At 34.3% G+C, this 22,414-nt stretch overlaps 2 protein-coding genes across 4 annotated transcripts in view; one reads left to right on the top strand and one right to left on the bottom strand.

Annotated features, from left to right (window-relative positions):
* Positions 1-885: 885 nt before the first annotated feature.
* On the top strand, positions 886-17,798 carry snap23.1 (synaptosome associated protein 23.1). Of its 2 annotated transcripts, none has more exons than XM_058056018.2 (8): positions 886-1,037; positions 5,262-5,376; positions 10,586-10,627; positions 10,703-10,751; positions 10,844-10,961; positions 13,493-13,672; positions 13,748-13,892; positions 17,272-17,798. In XM_058056018.2, the coding sequence occupies exons 2-8, from the start codon at positions 5,320-5,322 to the stop codon at positions 17,332-17,334; spliced, it is 654 nt and encodes a 217-aa protein (XP_057912001.2). In that variant the 5' UTR covers positions 886-1,037; positions 5,262-5,319; the 3' UTR covers positions 17,335-17,798. The 2 variants fall into 2 exon arrangements, with proteins under 2 accessions (XP_057912001.2, XP_057912000.2); XM_058056017.2 differs by lacking the exon at positions 886-1,037 and adding an exon at positions 1,066-1,229.
* Positions 17,799-18,130: 332 nt separating this feature from the next.
* The window catches only part of sptb (spectrin, beta, erythrocytic), a 43,054-nt gene continuing 38,770 nt past the window's right edge, over positions 18,131-22,414 (bottom strand). For both annotated transcript variants that reach the window (XM_058056014.2, XM_058056013.2), the window contains 3 exons: positions 19,892-20,065; positions 19,781-19,823; positions 18,131-19,714 (listed from right to left, as the gene is read on the bottom strand). In XM_058056014.2, the coding sequence (XP_057911997.2) occupies positions 19,550-19,714; positions 19,781-19,823; positions 19,892-20,065 (382 nt within the window). In that variant the 3' untranslated portion in view covers positions 18,131-19,549. The remainder of the gene's footprint in view (positions 19,715-19,780; positions 19,824-19,891; positions 20,066-22,414) is intronic.

The following is a 22,414-nucleotide window of genomic DNA, read 5'->3' as shown; positions in this document are numbered from 1 at the left end:
GCCAAGGAAATACAGATGGCAATGCATCCTTTTTCCATATTACTCCTCTGTTTGCTTCCTCGCTTCCAAAACGCGTATTTGCAGACAATAGGCTAATCCTATCTTCTTCTTCTTCGTTTTTTTTCTTGTACTTTATTTTTTTTTTGTCTCTCACTGGCATGGTTTCCGGAATTATGGAATTAGGGCAGCGCTTCCCGTCTGTATTAATGAGCAAGAGCATGATGAAAGAGCTTGATCTTGACTTGAATGTGCCATCTGCACTCACTATTACACACATATATATATTTATATCATATTTATATACACCTTACGCAGCACAGGGAAATAATTTGCTCTTCAAGCGCTGTTGGATGTGGCGTGAAATGATAAGTCAGGAAAAGTTAACTATGTGACACACACTCAGGAGTCCAGATGGGCCATGTGTTATTTTGAATAATGCATGTTGTGTAGACTCTATAAAAGATACATGGGAAGGCAGAGCTGAGCACATTTTAAACACAGAATAGTGCAAATTGTCATCATTTTTTTGTCCCCTTGGTACTGAACGTGTGAATAACTATAAAATGAACGCGTGTTCGGTGCTTTAGTGGTTTAAAGCAGAAATATTGTCGATGCTATGCAATAAAAAACATTAATCAGTGAATAAAAACACACAAAAAACACAAAAGAAAGAAATGCTGCCATCTTGTGGGGAAAAGCAGCAACGTCGCTTCACTTCCGGAGTGTACAACGTTCAAAAGCACAGGCGATCCTGTTACAGTTGCAGTTTGATATAAACAAAATCAGTTTTTATTTATTAAATATCACAGTATATGTCACATGTGTTGTTATATTACTTAATTAAAATATTTTCTGTGGTGTTTTCATTTTTTTTACATTCTCACATTTCACTAAAAGCATAATTTCCGACAGTCCCTAAAAGCACCATTCAGGTCGACTGTCGAGGAAGAAGTGAAGGAATCCAGAAGTTGTCCGCCGTCAAGTTCGCATACCTGACTCAAGGAGGAGATCAAGCCTCGCCGCAGGGAGGGTTAACGGTAAGTACCGACCTCCCCCGGACGACTTATCTTCCCCGTCGCGTCTGTCGGCATTGTTATTTGGGTGGCGGTGTGAGGCGGTTGTATCCGGGAAAGCGGAACTAGCTTAGCTAACTTGACTAGCTAGCTAGCTGTCGGCTAGTTAGGCGACTTGCGTGGACCCTGCCGGTTAATGTCAACTTTTCCCACAATGTAAGTCATTTATTATACACTTGATGCACACATGGGTTTATTTTACATCAAGACTGGTTTACTTTTATGTCTTTATCTTTTTATTTTTATCGCGTTTTGTCTTTAACGCGAACGTCACCTGTTTGTCAAGTGACCCACAACTTGTTTGTTTTCTCGCGAGATCAACACTTCCTACTTTAACACACATAAAGTGATTGTGTTTTATAAATGCTCGGAATTTGGCGGCTATGCTGTACAGAAATAAATTTAAAAAATTATATATATTTTTTTATAAATGTAACTGAATAGTGCATATTTTTTGCTCCATTTGTTTGCTCAGTAGAACTTCAAAAACCCTTAAATTTATTTGGAACATTCAATAAATGCAGTGTAAGAAGTATACTTGATTCAGAATCGGTTAGTGTGAATGTACCAGAGAAGCCAGAACGTCATTGTGTGCTCCGCCACCAAGATCTGGAGAAACCGGTTTGGGGAGAAAAACCAGAACTCTTTAAAAAAAAAAAAAAAAAAAAAAGACCTCATGAGTTCATCATCTGTGAGGGAAAAATAATACAATACATGGACGTAATCCAGTAGACAAGCACAGCGTACCTATCCTGACATCCTCAACTTGTCTCCAATATATGCACCTTAAAATGCAGTTCTTCAAATAATTATCAGATTGCCATGACACAGGGGTGTTCAAACTTTTTCCACATGCTGAAAAATCAAAGTCAAAAAATCAAAATTTTTAATTTTTTAAACCTGCATATTTCAACTTTCTTGCCATATTTTATTATGTAATATTATGTCTTTATTCACATAATATTTTGACTTTGTTATCTCAATATTCTAACTTTTACCCTACCTAGTTTTCCTCAAATCACCACTTTGTCTTTGTTTATTGTAATATTCCAGCTTTATAAAAAAATTTTAGTCTTTAATATTTCAGCTTTATGCAGTGTTTTCTTTTATGATGACTTTATTCTCCTAATAGTTCATTTTTTTATTAAAATTACTACTGTTTTCAATCTATAAATGCTTTTGTTTTTATTCTTTAATTGTATTTTAGATTGTGCTGAGGTCTAATTTATATTTAAAAAAAATAATAATGCATTTTTTCAAAATTTAAATTTTATCACCATCTTTTTTTTTTACTGAATTGAACAAAATTCAAGTTTGTAAGTAAATAACTTTATTAGACTATAGCTCATTCTATTTAAACGCCGTATTCCACGTGGAATTATATATGCAAATGAGCTCACATATGCCTTTTATTTGGATATGTTTGTTTGTTTTTTATTTGTTTTTGTTTACTTTTATTTAAAAGGTCTTGATATTCAAATTACAAGCTTAAATCCTCGTCAGAAATGAAAGTTTATTGCTTTTGATACGGTGTAGTGTCATTATTATGCCACATATGATCATTACATTCATGAATTTATCGTAATTTATCGTAAAAGCAACGATCATAAGTCCTCCTAACGAGTAGACCGTCTTTCCTTTTTCCGCCAAAAGCGCCATCGCTGCAGATTTGACTGCACAGGAAGCAGCAGGAACTTTTATAGTCGGCGCAATTCCCACGAGGCGTGCGCTCGGACACTGGAGATTGTTGTTGTTATTTTTTTACTATTAATACGTGACTCTGCTGCAGCGCTTGTAAAGTTAAAGCTTCCAAAACGAGCCTGCCCGAACCGGTGATGCTTACATGAGCACGGCGAGCATGTCGGGACTCGCCGACGACTTTGTGCTTTTGAATTGACACCAACTGCCTTCCAACAGTCACAATTGGGCTCATTCTACTGGCGCTGCGTCGCCAGGAAATCCTCAGGATGCTCGACTCTTGACTTTAAAGCCATAAAAATGAAAGGGCAAAAAAAAAAAACCAACAAGTGAAAGTAAGTTTGATGGTCCCATATTATCATATTTTTCTATGCTTTTAAAGTATGACAAGTTCTGGAATGGATGCTGGAATTTAGGAAGTTACGTCTGTAACTTTAATGCTATTGAGTGTAAGTCTCCAAGAAGCGCTATTGTGTACTTGATTCACTTTTTACTTACACAGTACTCCCTTATTTATAGCGATTAATTGGTTCCAGACACGGCCATAAGTGACTTTTTCCAATTTAGGACTCGTTTATAAATCAAATGTTTTCATGGTCTTATGACTGAGTTTTTAATATTATTAGAGCCCTCTACACATGAAATAACACCCCTATAGTCAACTTTACATTTCTATTACCCAATATAGTAGACATAATGAGAGAAAAAAAATAGTTTTTAATATTATTAGAGCCCTCTACACATGACATAACACCCCTATAGTCACCTTTACATTTCTATTACCCAATATAGTAGACATAATGAGAGAAAAAAATAGTTTTTAATATTATTAGAGCCCTCTACACATGACATAACACCCCTATAGTCACCTTTACATTTCTATTACCCAATATAGTAGACATAATAAGGGACAAAAATCGAGTTTTTAATATTATTAGAGCCCTCTACACATGAAATGACACCCCTATAGTCACATTTACATTTCTATTACCCAATATAGTAGACATAAGAGAAAAAAAAATAGTTTTTAATATTATTAGAGCCCTCTACACATGACATAACACCCCTATAGTCACCTTTACATTTCTATAACCCAATATAGTAGACATAATAAGAGACAAAAATCGAGTTTTTAGTATTATTAGAGCCCTCTACACATGACATAACACCCCTATAGTCACCTTTACATTTCTATTACCCAATATAGTAGACGTAATAGAGAAAAAAATGAGTTTTTAATATTATTAGAGCCCTCTACACATGAAATAACACCCCTATAGTCACCTTTACATTTCTATTACCCAATATAGTAGACGTAATAAGAGACAAAAATCGAGTTTTTAGTATTATTAGAGCCCTCTACACATGACATAACACCCCTATAGTCACCTTTACATTTCTATTACCCAATATAGTAGACATAAGAGACAAAATAGTTTTTAATATTATTAGAGCCCTCTACACATGAAATAACACCCCTATAGTCATCTTTACATTTCTATTACCCAATATAGTAGACGTAATAAGAGACAAATATCGTGTTTTTAGTATTATTAGAGCCCTCTACACATGAAATAACACCCCTATAGTCACCTTTACATTTCTATTACCCACTATAGTTGTCGTAATAAGAGAAAAAAAAAATAGTTTTTAATATTATTAGAGCCCTCTACACATGAAATAACACCCCTATAGTCACCTTTACATTTCTATTACCCAATATAGTAGACGTAATAAGAGACAAAAATCGAGTTTTTAGTATTATTAGAGCCCTCTACACATGAAATAACACCCCTATAGTCACCTTTACATTTCTATTACCCAATATTGTAGACATAATAAGTGACAAATATCAAGTTTTTAATATTATTAGAGCCCTCTACACATGAAATAACACCCCTATGGTCACACAACATAGGTAAGTTTCAGGAAAATATCAGTTCCCAACAAGAAAAGGGAGGGAAAAAAGCAACTTTTTGTGATAAGATACATTTGAAGCATAACTTTCACATCGACACAAATTTAGCCAAACACATTTAGCCAAAATATCAAAACAACATAACCAAGACAAAAATGCTTGTTTTACAATCTCCCACGCCATGTCCGGGGCCAAAGGTCTGACCCTAAAAATAAAACACCTGACTGTAAAAACGCTATGTGTATTTGAGTACGCAGATGTATATTTCCAAATTCAAATAGTATTTATTCAAGTACAAAGCTGTAGCTCCTTTAACGTCATCGAACAACAGCAAGTAAGCTCAGTTTTCCGACTGCCAGGCAGCGCTTTGCACTCTTCCTGCACGAATGCTGACGTGTGTCTCGTAAAAATGTTAATGTTTCAGTCTCATGACTGCTTATCGCTCATCGGGAGCCAAACATCGTTTATTATTATCATCTCGAACAAGCCCTTCAGCGAAACAACCTGTTTTCTTCTTCTTCTGTTTCCATCCTCCTAAACCACTTCTTAAATATCGTGCTGTTGTCTCTCAGGCCGCAGAATATCGAGCTCGGTGCCACGGGAGGAACGTCCAAACAGGACAGCAGCAACATGGACAACATGACGGTGGAGCAGATCGCCGCCAGGGCCAACCAAGTGACCGATGAGGTGCCCAGAGTCTGAAACCATTTCATCTAGTGTTTACACTCACTAATATATATCCATATTCTGCATGAATACAGTATTAATATCATCCTGCTGGGCTGGGTCGTCCCTCTTGTGTCAACACTGACGTCTGTTTAGTTATTGAGTTGTTGTGTAACACTCCTCGTGTCCCTGAAAGCGGCTTTGTCAAGCACTGTTTGTAGAACAGGCAATGTGCGTTGTTCCTGCATGGGAATATATACATATATATATATATATATATAGTCACCTTTACATTTCTATTACCAAATATAGTAGACATAATGAGAGAAAAAATACTTTTTAATATTATTAGAGCCCTCTACACATGACATAACACCCCTATAGTCACCTTTACATTTCTATTACCCAATATACTAAACATAAGAGAAAAAATTGAGTTTTTAATATTATTAGAGCCCTCTACACATGAAATAACACCCCTATAGTCACCTTTACATTTCTATTACCCAATATACTAAACATAATAAGAGAAAAAAATTTAGTTTTTAATATTAGAGCCCTCTACACATGAAATAACACCCCTATAGTCACCTTTACATTTCTATTACCCAATATAGTAGACATAATAAGAGGAAAAAAATAGTTTTTAATATCATTAGAGCCCTCAACACATGAAATAACACCCCTATAGTCACCTTTACATTTCTATTACCCAATATACTAAACATAATAAGAGACAAAAATCGAGTTTTTAGTATTATTAGAGCCCTCTACACATGAAATAACACCCCTATAGTCACCTTTACATTTCTATTACCCAATATACTAAACATAATCAGAGACAAAAATCGAGTTTTTAGTATTATTAGAGCCCTCTACTCATGAAATAACACCCCTATAGTCACCTTTACATTTCTATTACCCAATATAGTAGACATAATAAGAGACAAAAATCAAGTTTTTAGTATTATTAGAGCCTTCTACACATGAAATAACACCCCTATAGTCACCTTTACATTTCTATTACCCAATATAGTAGACATAATAAGAGAAAAAAATAGTTTTTAATATCATTAGAGCCCTCAACACATGAAATAACACCCCTATAGTCACCTTTACATTTCTATTACCCAATATACTAAACATAATCAGAGACAAAAATCGAGTTTTTAGTATTATTAGAGCCCTCTACACATGGCACAACACCCCTATAGTCACCTTTACCTTTCTATTACCCGATATAGTAGACATAATAAGAGACAAAAATCAAGTTTTTAGTATTATTAGAGCCCTCTACTCATGAAATAACATCCCTATGGTCACCTTTACATTTCTATTACCCAATATACTAAACATAATCAGAGACAAAAATCGAGTTTTTAATATTATTAGAGCCCTCTACACATGAAATAACACCCCTATACTCACCTTTACATTTCTATTACCCAATATACTAAACATAATCAAAGACAAAAATCGAGTTTTTAATATTATTAGAGCCCTCAACACATGAAATAACACCCCTATAGTCACCTTTACATTTCTATTACCCAATATACTAAACATAATAAGAGACAAAAATCGAGTTTTTAGTATTATTAGAGCCCTCTACACATGAAATAACACCCCTATAGTCACCTTTACATTTCTATTACCCAATATAGTAGACATAATGAGAGAAAAAATACTTTTTAATATTATTAGAGCCCTCTACACATGACATAACACCCCTATAGTCACCTTTACATTTCTATTACCCAATATACTAAACATAATAAGAGAAAAAAATTTAGTTTTTAATATTATTAGAGCCCTCTACACATGAAATAACACCCCTATAGTCACCTTTACATTTCTATTACCCAATATAGTAGACATAATAAGAGAAAAAAATAGTTTTTAATATCATTAGAGCCCTCAACACATGAAATAACACCCCTATAGTCACCTTTACATTTCTATTACCCAATATACTAAACATAATCAGAGACAAAAATCGAGTTTTTAGTATTATTAGAGCCCTCTACACATGAAATAACACCCCTATAGTCACCTTTACATTTCTATTACCCAATATAGTAGACATAATAAGAGACAAAAATCAAGTTTTTAGTATTATTAGAGCCCTCTACACATGAAATAACACCCCTATACTCACCTTTACATTTCTATTACCTAATATACTAAACATAATATGAGAAAAAAATAGTTTTTAGTATTATTAGAGCCTTCTACACATGAAATAACACCCCTATAGTCACCTTTACATTTCTATTACCCAATATAGTAGACATAATAAGAGAAAAAAATAGTTTTTAATATCATTAGAGCCCTCAACACATGAAATAACACCCCTATAGTCACCTTTACATTTCTATTACCCAATATACTAAACATAATCAGAGACAAAAATCGAGTTTTTAGTATTATTAGAGCCCTCTACACATGGCACAACACCCCTATAGTCACCTTTACATTTCTATTACCCGATGTAGTAGACATAATAAGAGACAAAAATCAAGTTTTTAGTATTATTAGAGCCCTCTACTCATGAAATAACACCCCTATAGTCACCTTTACATTTCTATTACCCAATATACTAAACATAATCAGAGACAAAAATCGAGTTTTTAATATTATTAGAGCCCTCTACACATGAAATAACACCCCTATAGTCACCTTTACATTTCTATTACCCAATATACTAAACATAATATGAGAAAAAAATAGTTTTTAATATCATTAGAGCCCTCAACACCTGAAATAACACCCCTATACTCACCTTTACATTTCTATTATCCAATATACTAAACATAATCAGAGACAAAAATCGAGTTTTTAGTATTATTAGAGCCCTCTACACATGAAATAACACCCCTATAGTCACCTTTACATTTCTATTACCCAATATAGTAGACATAATGAGAGAAAAAATAGAGTTTTTAATATTATGAGAGCCCTCTACACATGAAATAACACCCCTATACTCACCTTTACATTTCTATTACCCAATATAGTAGACATAATGAGAGAAAAAGAACGACAAAGAAGCCAAAAACGTACCACTTCCACACAGAATGAGAGGAGCACACAGTAGCGAGTCTCCATGCAGTGTGAGAGCTAACGTCATCTAACGTCACATCTATAATAATAACATGTCTTTTAATATTTGATGATGAATCGTAGGACTTCCACTTCTTATCATGGCTGCCACTTCTCTTTTTCTCTCTGCGTGTGTACTTTATCATCTTATCTGCAAATATTTCTTCTTTCTTCCTTCCCTCTGCCGCGCCTGCCCAGCGGAGGGCACAAAGGTATCTCTGCAGCCTCGCTTTGGCTAACTTTCACATATAAATTAGAGGAATATCTCCGTTAAAATACTTTGTTTTTTCACGTTTGTTGACTTGGTCTCTTTGGATGGAAAATAAAAAAGATGCTGTTAGTTGGCATTTAAAACTTTTTTTTTTTTTTTTACATTTTACTTCCTGCCAGTCAAAATATCCATACATACAGATATGTATGCTATACCCTTTAAAATGATAATTGTTTTACATTTAAATATGGAGCTACATTAAAAAAATTATATATTTTTTTATTTTTTATTTTTTTACCTACAGATATGCATACTATACCTTTTAAAATATAGCTAAAATATTTTGATAATTGTTTTACATTTAAATATGGACATACATTAAAAAAAATATATTTTTTTTACTTACAGATATGTATACTCTACCTTTTAAAATATATCTAAAATATTTTGATAATTGTTTTACATTTAAATATGGACCTACATTAAAAACAAAAAACAAAACAAAAACAAAAATATATATATATATATATATATTTTTTTTTTTTTACATACAGATATGTATACTATACCTTTTTAAAATATAGCTAAAATATTTTGATAATTGTTTTACATTTAAATATGGACCTACATTAAAAAACAAAAAAAATATATATATATATATATTTTACATACAGATATGTATACTATACCTTTTTAAAATATAGCTAAAATATTTTGATAATTGTTTTACATTTAAATATGGACCCACATTAAAAAACAAAAAACAAAACAAAAAAATATATATATTTTTTTTTACATACAGATATGTATACTATACCTTTTTAAAATATAGCTAAAATATTTTGATAATTGTTTTACATTTAAATATGGACCCACATTAAAAAACAAAACAAAAAATATATATATATTTTTTTTTACATACAGATATGTATACTATACCTTTTAAAATATAGCTAAAATATTTTGATAATTGGTTTACATTTAAATATGGAGCTACATTTTAAATATATATATATATTTATATATTTATTTATTTATTTTTTACATACAGATATGTATGCTATACCTTTTTAAAATATATCTAAAATATTTTGATAATTGTTTTACATTTAAATATGGACCTACATTATAAAACAAAAAATATATTTTTTTTTTTCTTTTTTTACATACAATATGTATACTATACCTTTTAAAATATAGCTAAAATATTTTGATAGTTTTACATTTAAATATGGCGCTACATTAAAAAAAATATATATTTTTTTTCCCAAACAAAAAAAATATATATATATTTTTCCCTACATACAGATATGTATATTATACCTTTTATAATATAGCTACATTTACATTTAAATATGGATGTACATAAACTATATATATATAATTTTTTTTTAAATGTATATTTTACTGTAAAATAAAGCTAGCCAATGCTTGGACACTTTTACTGTCATTTCCACCAAAAAGATAAAAATGTATCACACTTTATTTACATTTTATCTCAAAACTTAGACGGGTTATGAATGTGCAAATATTAGGCAGGTTTTTGAGGACACATTTGACCTCTACACAAAATATTGAAATAATAAAAATACAGCAATAATTCTAATGATGATGTAGAGTTTTGAGATATGAATGTATCGTTGTGTTTATTATTGTGGTTGTCGTCGATAGCTCGCTAGAAATAGAAACAGGAGGGCGTCGCTCGCCCTGGACCGACGGCATTCTTGCATGCTCCTTCCTTGTTTCATAAGTGGGCGGGGCATGACTTTTTATGAATATGAATGACTTCCTGCACCATTGTTTATGTTTGCGTCTTCGTCTTCCTGTCATATCGAGCGAGTCGTGTCTGGAAGATACATAAACTTGGAAAAATTGCATCCAAATGTGTTTTAACGGCCTCCATTTTGTATTCCACAGTCGCTGGAAAGCACGCGCAGGATGCTGCAAATGGCGGAGGAGGTGAAACACTCAAACATCTTCCCGTAGACTCGTCACAAATGGACGCCTGACGTTTCTACTCCTGCTGTTTTGCAGAGCAAAGACACGGGCGTGAAGACCATGGTGATGCTGGACCAGCAAGGAGGTGTCCGCCTCTTCTCGTTTTTTTGTTGTTGTTTTTTTCCCCCCGCGCGTTAAAAACGTAAAAGTTTGTGACGCGGCTGCGGCGTGTTTCAGAGCAGCTGAAGCGCGTGGAGGACGGCATGGACCAGATCAACCAGGACATGAGGCTCGCCGAGAAGAACCTGTCGGACCTCTCCAAGTGTTGCGGACTCTGCATCTGCCCGTGTAACAGGTTCGAACCCATCGCTTTGTGTGTGGATGCGTCATTTTATTTACTGTGTTGAAGGTTTGATCCCCTGTCAACATTCACCACTCCTCCACTTTTATCATCGTGTGTCTAAAAAGCATCGGAATCGTGATTGACGTCGTTCAAAGCATTGGGTACCCCTCTGTACTGTACTTCGGTAACCGTGGTGATGTAGTACAGATACCTAGTGTTGTACTACGTATATGTTCTTTACAATCTGTCAAATCCACGTCTGCTAGTGTTTGTATGCTCCCGAGTATAAACAACCAGCCGTCAGAGCCGGATGCTACATACAGGAAGCTACTGTACTGGAGCTACTGTACTGGAAGCTACTATATGTAGCTACTGTACTGGAAGCTACTATATGTAGCTACTGTACTGGAGCTACGTACTGGAAGCTACTATATGTAGCTACTGTACTGGAAGCTACTATATGTAGCTACTGTACTGGAAGCTACTATATGTAGCTACTGTACTGGAGCTACGTACTGGAAGCTACTATATGTAGCTACTGTACTGGAAGCTACTATATGTAGCTACTGTACTGGAAGCTACTATATGTAGCTACTGTACTGGAAGCTACTATATGTAGCTACTGTACTGGAAGCTACTGTACTGGAAGCTACTATATGTAGCTACTGTACTGGAAGCTACTGTACTGGAAGCTACTATATGTAGCTACTGTACTGGAAGGTACTGTACTGGAAGCTACTATATGTAGCTACTGTACTGGAAGGTACTGTACTGGAAGCTACTATATGTAGCTACTGTACTGGAAGCTACGTACTGGAAGCTACTATATGTAGCTACTGTACTGGACGCTACTATATGTAGCTACTGTACTGGACGGTACTATATGTAGCTACTGTACTGGACGGTACTATATGTAGCTACTGTACTGGACGGTACTATATGTAGCTACTGTACTGGAAGCTACTATATGTAGCTACTGTACTGGAAGCTACGTACTGGAAGCTACTATATGTAGCTACTGTACTGGAAGGTACTGTACTGGAAGCTACTATATGTAGCTACTGTACTGGAAGCTACGTACTGGAAGCTACTATATGTAGCTACTGTACTGGACGCTACTATATGTAGCTACTGTACTGGACGCTACTATATGTAGCTACTGTACTGGACGGTACTATATGTAGCTACTGTACTGGACGCTACTATATGTAGCTACTGTACTGGAAGCTACTATATGTAGCTACTGTATTGGAAGTTACTGTACTGGAAGGTACTATATGTAGCTACTGTACTGGAAGCTACTATATGTAGCTACTGTACTGGAAGCTACGTACTGGAAGCTACTATATGTAGCTACTGTATTGGAAGTTACTGTACTGGAAGGTACTATATGTAGCTACTGTACTGGAAGCTACTATATGTAGCTACTGTACTGGAAGCTACTATATGTAGCTACTGTACTGGAAGCTACGTACTGGAAGCTACGTACTGGAAGCTACTATATGTAGCTACTGTACTGGAAGCTACTATATGTAGCTACTGTACTGGAAGGTACTATATGTAGCTACTGTACTGGAAGCTACTATATGTAGCTACTGTACTGGAAGTTACTGTACTGGAATCAATGTACTGGAAGGTACTATATGTAGCTACTGTACTGGAAGCTACTATATGTAGCTACTGTACTGGAAGCTATGTACTGGAAGCTACTATATGTAGCTACTGTACTGGAAGCTACTATATGTAGCTACTGTACTGGAAGCTATGTACTGGAAGGTACTATATGTAGCTACTGTACTGGAAGGTACAGTACTGGAAGCTACTATATGTAGCTACTGTACTGGAAGGTACTGTACTGGAAGCTATTATATGTAGCTACTGTACTGGAAGGTACTATATGTAGCTACTGTACTGGAAGCTACGTACTGGAAGCTACTATATGTAGCTACTGTACTGGAAGCTACGTACTGGAAGCTACTATATGTAGCTACTGTACTGGAGCTACGTACTGGAAGCTACTATATGTAGCTACTGTACTGGACGCTACTATATGTAGCTACTGTACTGGACGCTACTATATGTAGCTACTGTACTGGACGCTACTATATGTAGCTACTGTACTGGAAGGTACTATATGTAGCTACTGTACTGGACGCTACTATATGTAGCTACTGTACTGGACGCTACTATATGTAGCTACTGTACTGGAAGCTACTATATGTAGCTACTGTACTGGAATTGGACTGTGGTCCAAAGGGCACCCCCGATGGGGCCGACATCATTTAAAATCAATAGTGTTCTTGCCCATGAGCATGCTTTTAATGGTGGCGCTTTAACAATGAAGACCAAACATGGTCGTGATGTGTGGTTCAATAACGACAATGAATGTTCCCACCATGCTGTCCCGTCCAAGGAGCGTCTACTTTGATGATTACCACAAGATGAGGTAGGAACGCGTACTTGTACTACTTTATGCTGTCGTTGTGGTTGACCCCCCCCCCCCCCCCCCACTTGGCTGCTTCTGATGGTCTACTGTCTCCCAGGGTGACGTCTATCGAGAACGACTCCCGGTACAAGCGCACGTGGGGCATCGGAGGAGGCGACGCGGAAAGCAACGCCGACTCTGGTCCCAAGGTGGTGTCGAGGCAGCCATCGGCGGTGCGGAACGGCCAGGCGGGTCAGGTCAACGCCCCGCCGCCGTCGTCCGGCCCGTACATCAAGAGGTACGTTTCTTTATTTATTTAGTTTTTAATGTCACGCTTATGGACACACTCAAAACTACAACATGGCCGCCGCAGGATAACCGACGACGCCCGCGAGGACGAGATGGAGGACAACCTGAACGCCGTCAGCGGCATCATCGGAAACCTGAAGACCATGGCGGTGGACATGGGCACCGAGATCGACAAGCAAAACAAACAGATCGACCGCATCACAGACAAGGTTACTTTTTCCTCTCGTATTACCACGTTTTTTACCCCAAAATATATATTACCTTCCATCATATTACCTGAAACATTTTTTTCCATATAACCCTTACTTTTTTGTGTAAAAAAAAAAAAAGATAACAGTATAAGACTTTCTTTGTAATATTCCCCCCAAAATACTACTTTTTTAGGGGTAGTATTATCTAAAAAAAAAACATTTTTTTTCCTCAGAATATATATTTATTTATACATTTATTAATACATTTATAATAATAATAATATCACTATTAAATTACATATTTTTAAAATGTCACAAAATTTATGTTTATAATATTTAAATTATTATTAAATTATAAGTTTTTTCTTCATCTCTCAGAATATACATGTTTTGTACTATTATACTTTAAAATAGTGTCTCAAAATCTACATGTTTTATACTATTAAATTATATACTTTTTAAAGTAGTGTCTCAAAATATACATGTTTTGTACTATTAAATTATACTTTAAAATAGCGTCTAAAAATATACATGTTTTGTACTATTAAATGATGTACTTTAAAATAGTGTCTAAAAATATACATGTTTTGTACTATTAAATTATATACTTTTTGAAATAGTGTCTAAAAAAGTATACATGTTTGTACTATTAAATTATATACTTTTTAAAATAGTGTCTCAAAATATACATGTTTTTTACTATTAGATACTTTAAAATAGTGTCTAAAAATATACATGTTTTGTACTATTAAATTATATACTTTAAAATATTCTCTCAACATATACATGTTTTGTACTATTACATTATATACTTTAAAATAGTGTCTAAAAATATACAGGTTTTGTGCTATTAAATTATATACTTTTTAAAATAGTGTCTCAAAATATACACGTTTTGTACTATTAAATTATACTTTAAAATACTACACTATTAAATTACATACTTTTTAAAATAGTGTCTAAAAAATATACACGTTTTGTACTATTAAATTATATACTTTGAAATAGTGTCTAAAAATATACATGTTTTGTACTATTAAATTATATACTTTTTAAAATAGTGTCTCAAAATATACATGTTTTGTACTATTATATACTTTTTAAAATAGTGTCTAAAAATATACATGTTTTGTACTATTAAATTATACTTTAAAATAGTGTCTAAAAATATACATGTTTTGTACTATTAAATTATATACTTTAAAATAGTGTCTCAAAATATACTTTTTGTACTATTAAATTATACTTTAAAATAGTGTCTAAAAATATACATGTTTTGTACTATTAAATTATACTTTAAAATAGTGTAATATAAACGTTTTGTACTACTAAATTATATACTTTTTAAAATAGTGTCTCAAAATATACATGTTTTGTACTATTAAATTATATACTTTTTAAAAGTGTCTAAAAATATACATGTTTTGTACTATTAAATTATACTTTAAAATAGTGTCTAAAAATATACATGTTTTGTACTATTAAATTATATACTTTTTAAAATAGTGTCTAAAAATATACATGTTTTGTACTATTAAATTATATACTTTAAAATAGTGTCTCAAAATATACTTTTTGTACTATTAAATTATACTTTAAAATAGTGTCTAAAAATATACATGTTTTGTACTATTAAATTATACTTTAAAATAGTGTAATATAAACGTTTTGTACTACTAAATTATATACTTTTTAAAATAGTGTCTCAAAATATACATGTTTTGTACTATTAAATTATATACTTTTTAAAAGTGTCTAAAAATATACATGTTTTGTACTATTAAATTATACTTTAAAATAGTGTCTAAAAATATACACGTTTTGTACTATTCAATTATATACTTTTTAAAATAGTGTCTAAAAATATACATGTTTTGTACTATTAAATTATATACATTTTAAAAGTGTCTAAAAATATACATGTTTTGTACTATTAAATTATATACTTTTTAAAATAGTGTCTCAAAATATACATGTTTTTTACTATTAGATACTTTAAAATAGTGTCTAAAAATATACATGTTTTGTACTATTAAATTATATACTTTAAAATATTCTCTCAACATATACATGTTTTGTACTATTACATTATATACTTTAAAATAGTGTCTAAAAATATACATGTTTTGTGCTATTAAATTATATACTTTTTAAAATAGTGTCTCAAAATATACACGTTTTGTACTATTAAATTATACTTTAAAATACTACACTATTAAATTACATACTTTTTAAAATAGTGTCTAAAAAATATACACGTTTTGTACTATTAAATTATATACTTTGAAATAGTGTCTAAAAATATACATGTTTTGTACTATTAAATTATATACTTTTTAAAATAGTGTCTCAAAATATACATGTTTTGTACTATTATATACTTTTTAAAATAGTGTCTAAAAATATACATGTTTTGTACTATTAAATTATACTTTAAAATAGTGTCTAAAAATATACATGTTTTGTACTATTAAATTATACTTTAAAATAGTGTAATATAAACGTTTTGTACTACTAAATTATATACTTTTTAAAATAGTGTCTAAAAATATACATGTTTTGTACTATTAAATTATATACTTTTTAAAAGTGTCTAAAAATATACATGTTTTGTACTATTAAATTATATACTTTTTAAAAGTGTCTAAAAATATACATGTTTTGTACTATTAAATTATACTTTAAAATAGTGTCTAAAAATATACATGTTTTGTACTATTAAATTATACTTTAAAATAGTGTCTAAAAATATACACGTTTTGTACTATTCAATTATATACTTTTTAAAATAGTGTCTAAAAATATACATGTTTTGTACTATTAAATTATATACATTTTTAAAGTGTCTAAAAATATACATGTTTTGTACTATTAAATTATACTTTAAAATAGTGTCTAAAAATATACATGTTTTGTACTATTAAATTGTATACTTTTTAAAATAGTGTCTCAAAATATACATGTTTTGTACTATTAAATTATACTTTAAAATAGTGTCTAAAAATATACATGTTTTTTAATAGTGTCTCAAAATATACATGTTTTGTACTATTAAATTGTATACTTTTTAAAATAGTCTCTCAAAATACACGTTTTGTGTGAATTTCTAGGAAGTAGGATTGAATATTAATACATGTAATATATTTGTAGTTCTGACTTTGAAATCCATCTCCTAAATATACTGTATGGTTTTTAACATCGTTAGAGCCCTCCAGACATGAAATAGCATCCCTATAGTCACATTTACACACAAGAGTAGCCAATATAGTGACAGAAAATAAGACGTAAATATGATATACTTGTTGTTTTGACGGTAAATATTGCATCATAAATATTGCATCATACGGGAGAAAAGGTATTAAGATGGCCGCCGTTTTTTTTTTTTGCTTGTTTCCAGGCGGACATGAACAAACTGCGCATCGACGAGGCCAACACCAGAGCCACCAAGCTCATCAACTAGCGAGCAGCTAACACGCACGCACACACACACACGCACGCGCAAGAACACGTCACATGACACCGAGTCACATGACAAAAGGGTCTCCAAATTGGGCCGCCGTTCAAGTAGACAGCGTCTGTACGTCGAAAGGTCAAAGTGTCACACTGCCGTTTGCTGCTCCATACCAAAAATTGTCTTCTCGTAGCACATGCAGTACAAGTACCCCCGCCCTTTCTTGTAGTACACGCAGTACTTATTCATGTGTATAATATTTAATTCTCAAGCAGAGCTGTGAAGAAACTTCCCTTTTCTAAATATTTAATTAAAACGCCCCCCCCCCGGATTGTAAATATAATTAGCATTAGCATTCTCGTGTATATAAATTCACATGAAATCAGCTACGCAGTTTTTTTTTTTTTTTTTTTTTTTAAATCCTTTGTGTTTTGTTGAAAGGTTTGTAGCCAATAAAGTTATGACAGGATGATCATCGCTCCTCCTTTTAATCCATCAACAACCACAATAGGAACCTAAGATCATTCCAATTAGCCGCTTCCTGTTTTCACACAGAGTACAAAATGCAAATATTAGTACCAAGTTGGAAAAGCTTGGAAAAAAAAAAAGTAAAAGTACTTGTACGCTTCAGCAATATGGTGTTTATACACACCTCACCTCGGGAGCTAATAGCTAACGTTAGCACCAGAAATCCTAATCATAGCTTCATTAGCTTCATGCAACTGGTAAATACTAAATACTGCGTATGTCCAAGGCAGAAATTTTTTGTAATATTTTTTGTAATATTGTGTACAAATGACAGGTTTGGATTATCGTAAAAATTTTGACTTTGATGTTTTTCCTCAAATGAAAACATGTTGATTATGTTTATCATAGTACTTTATTTATTCCAGGCAGCATTACTACTACTGATCCGGTTTCTAGTTTCAAATTATTACTAGTACTGATCCAGAATCTTTCAAATTATTACTAGTACTGATCCGGAATAGGGGTTTCAAATTGCTACAACTGATCCGGAATCTAGTTTCAAATTATTACTAATACTGATCCAGAATCTAGTTTCAAATTATTACTAGTACTGATCCGGAATCTAGTTTCAAATTATTACTAGTACTGATCCGGAATCGAGTTTCAAATTATTACTACTACTGATCCGGAAGCTAGTTTCAAATTATTACTACTACTGATCCAGAATCGAGTTTCAAATTATTACTACTACTGATCCAGAATCGAGTTTCAAATTATTACTACTACTGATCCGGATTCTAGTTTCAAATTATTACTAGTACTGATCCAGAATCTTTCAAATTATTACTACTACTGATCCGGAATCTAGTTTCAAATTACACTTCTGATCCGGAATAGAGTTTCAAATTGCTACAATTGATCCGGAATCTAGTTTCAAATTATTACTACTACTGATCCGGAATCTAGTTTCAAATTATTACTACTGCTGATCCAGAATCGAGTTCCAAATTGCTACTACTACTGATCCGGAATCTACTTTCAAATTAGTACTACTACTGATCCGGAATCTAGTTTCATATTGGTACTTGTGATCCGGAATCTAGTTTTGCTACTACTGATTCGGAATCTAGTTTCAATCTAGTTTCAAATTATTACTACTGCTGATCTGGAATCTAGTTTCAAATTGCTACTACTGATCCGGAATCTAGTTTCAAATTGCTACTACTGATCCGGAATCTAGTTTCAAATTGCTACTACTGATCCGGAATCTAGTTTCAAGTTGCTCCTACTGATCCGCAATCTAGTTTCAAATGACTTCTATTTCAAATCCGCCTGGTGAGTAGGTGTTCCAAGTACTCTGTGTACTGCAGTATTACAGTTGACAAGCTGTGAGTTTGTACACGTGGTACAAGTGTAAAAAAAAAAAAAAAAAGAACCAAATCGGCCATCTTTCTTTGGTTAAAAGGAGAAATGGCAAAGAGGAGCTTGAAAAGGAAGTCATGTGACGTGGAGCACAATAATAGAACAGGTAAGATGGAGGCGTGTACACAAACAATGTGGATTGGACACAAATATGGCGGTGGCGGCCACCCCTCCCCAAGGTATGGCGGTGGCGGCCACCCCTCCCCAAGGTATGGCGGTGGCGGCCACCCCTCCCCAAGGTATGGCGGTGGCGGCCACCCCTCCCCAAGGTATGGCGGTGGCGGCCACCCCTCCCCAAGGTATGGCGGTGGCGGCCACCCCTCCCCAAGGTGCTTTATTTCTTCTTGGCAAAGCGACTGAACTTCTTGTCCTTCTTGGCGGGGGAGGAGGCCGTGGGGGGCAGACTGAGGGCTTTGGAGGACCCGCTCGCCGTGGCCTCTTCCTGGGCCAGGGTCTGGAGGGCCCTGCCCATGGCCTGGCTCCAACGCTGGAGTTCCTCCTGAGGGGACCAAAAACTGATGAAATGGTCTTTGTTAGAAGACGACAAGACGGGCGTGTGCGGTACCTCGTCTTTACACTGGAACAGATATTCGCTGCCGTCGGCGAGGCTGTCGGAGCGAAAGCGAAAAACGTGAAACGTGCGTGGAACGGCGGCGACTTAAAAGGTGCGTCTCACCACAGCTTGGCCACGTGCTTCTTCTTCTTGTAGTTAGCCAGGAGCTCCCAGCTGGCGTTGGCCAGCGGCAGCGGCTCCTCGCCGTGGAACGTCACGCCCTGGCCCGAGCTCTTGGCGTCCTTGTAGGCGGAGAGCTGGCCGGGCCTCAGGACGCAGTACAAGGTGTTCCACGACCTTAACGGGCATCGAACACAGGCTTTTGTTACACGGTGCTGTACCTCCACAATGACACAAAAAGGCATCTGGCGCCCCCCGGTGGAGTCTTGGAAAATGATGCTTTTATCATGATCTTTGGTCTGGTTTTGTATGGAAAATATAACATTCTCATGGAAGCTAATTTTAAGAAAAACACCCTCACTCGCTTTGAGGCTTTTCCTGTTAAAAATTGACATTTTTCATCATAAAGTAACTTTTTTGTTTAGGAAAATCATTTTTTTGTATGTCTGACACTGACTTTTTTTGTCATTTTTTTTATGTCATTTTTTTCAACCTGTTTCCAATGAACTTTTCTGGTGAAAAAAACAAGGGAAACATCACACACACTCAACAGGGGCCCCAGAAGCACCCAAAAACAGCATAAAATGCCAATGTTTGAGGGTGGTGATTTTTGACAAAAAACGTAAGGGGTTAGTATGTCGTTTTTTTCATTTTTTTCAACGTGCTTCTAATGCACTTTTATGGTGAAAAAAAACAAGGGAAACCACACACACTCAACAGGGGCCCTAGAAGCACCCAAAAACGGCATAAAATGTGGGTGTTTGAATTTGGTCATTTTTGACAAAAAACGTAAGAGGTTAGTATGTCGTTTTTTTTTCTTTTTTTTTCCAACTTGCTTCTAATGCTTTTTTCTGGTGGAAAAAAACAAAAGAAACCTCACACACACTCAACAGGGGTCCCGGAAGAACCCAAAAACGGCATAAAATGCCAATGTTTTACGGTGGTGATTTATGACAAAAAATGTAAGGGGTTAGTATGTCGTTTTTTTTTTTGCTTTGTTTTTTTTCAACATGCTTCTAATGAACTTTTCCGGTGAAAAAAAAAGAAGGAAACTTCACACACACTTACCAGGGGCCCCAGAAGCACCCAAAAACGGCATAAAATGCCAATGTTTGAGGGCGATGATTTTTGACAAAAAACGTAAGGGGTTAGTATGTCGTTTTTTTTTTCTTTTTTTTCAACGTGCTTCTAATGCACTTTTATGGTGAAAAAAACAAGGGAAACCTCACGCACACTCAACAGGGGCCCCAGAAGCACCCAAAAACGGCAGAAAATGCCGATGTTTGAGGGTGGTGATTTTTGACAAAAAACGTAAGGGGTTAGTATGTCGTTTTTTTTCATTTTTTTCAACTTGTTTCTAATGAATTTTCCGGTGAAAAAAAAAGAAGGAAACCTCACACACACTCAACAGGGGCCCCAGAAGCACCCAAAAACACCATAAAATGTCAGGTTTGACATTGGTGATTTTTGACAAAAAACGTAAGGGGTTAGTATGTCGTTTTTTTTTCTTTTTTTTTCCAACTTGCTTCTAATGCTTTTTTCTGGTGGAAAAAAACAAAAACCTCACACACACTCAACAGGGGTCCCGGAAGAACCCAAAAACGGCATAAAATGACAATGTTTTACTGTGGTGATTTATGACAAAAAACGTAAGGGGTTAGTATGTCGTTTTTTTTCAACGTGCTTCTAATGAACTTTTCTGGTGAAAAAACAGAAGGAAACCTCACACACACTTACCAGGGGCCCCAGAAGCACCCAAAAACGGCATAAAATGCCAATGTTTGAGGGTGGTGATTTTTGACAAAAAACGTAAGGGGTTAGTATGTCGTTTTTTTCATTTTTTTTCAACTTCCTTCTAATGCATTTTCCGGTGAAAAAAACAAGGGAAACCTCACACACACTCAACAGGGGCCCCAGAAGCACCCAAAAACGGCAGAAAATGCGGGTGTTTGAATTTGGTGATTTTTGACAAAAAACGTAAGGGGTTAGTATGTCGTTTTTTTTCTTTTTTTTCAACGTGCTTCTAATGCATTTTCCGGTGAAAAAAATAAGGGCAACCACACACACACTCAATAGGGGCCCCAGAAGCACCCAAAAATGGCATAAAATGCCAATGTTTGAGGGTGATGATTTTTGACAAAAAACGTAAGGGGTTAGTATGTCGTTTTTTTCTTTTTTTTTTTCATTTTTTTCAACTTGCTTCCAATGCATTTTCCGGTGAAAAAAACAAGGGAAACCTCACAAACACCTAACAGGGGCCCCAGAAGAACCCAAAAACGGCATAAAATGCCAACGTCTACAGTGGTGATTTATGACAAAAAACGTAAGGGGTTAGTATGTTTTTTTTTTTCATTTTTTTCAACATGCTTCTAATACACTTTTATGGTGAAAAAACAAGGGAAACCCCACACACCAAATAGGGGCCCCAGAAGCACCCAAAAATGGCATAAAATGCCAATGTTTGAGGGTGGTGATTTTTGACAAAAAACGTAAGGGGTTAGTATGTCGTTTTTTTTCATTTTTTTT

Source organism: Doryrhamphus excisus, linkage group LG19, assembly GCF_037039965.1.
Source record: "Doryrhamphus excisus strain RoL-2023G ecotype Guam linkage group LG19, RoL_Dexc_Guam_v1.1, whole genome shotgun sequence".
In the NCBI taxonomy this organism is placed as follows: Eukaryota; Metazoa; Chordata; class Actinopteri; order Syngnathiformes; family Syngnathidae; genus Doryrhamphus; species Doryrhamphus excisus.
Note: the sequence above shows the minus strand (reverse complement) of the source record. Positions and strands in the feature narration are given on the sequence as shown.

Bases quoted from the DNA above. Each gene is read 5' to 3' on its own strand.
- snap23.1 (XM_058056017.2), top strand. From the start codon at position 1,210: ATGTCAACTTTTCCCACAAT. The intron at 10,752-10,843 runs GTGTCCGCCTCT...GGCGTGTTTCAG, and splicing joins GATGCTGGACCAGCAAGGAG to AGCAGCTGAAGCGCGTGGAG. The intron at 13,893-17,271 runs GTTACTTTTTCC...GCTTGTTTCCAG, and splicing joins TCGACCGCATCACAGACAAG to GCGGACATGAACAAACTGCG.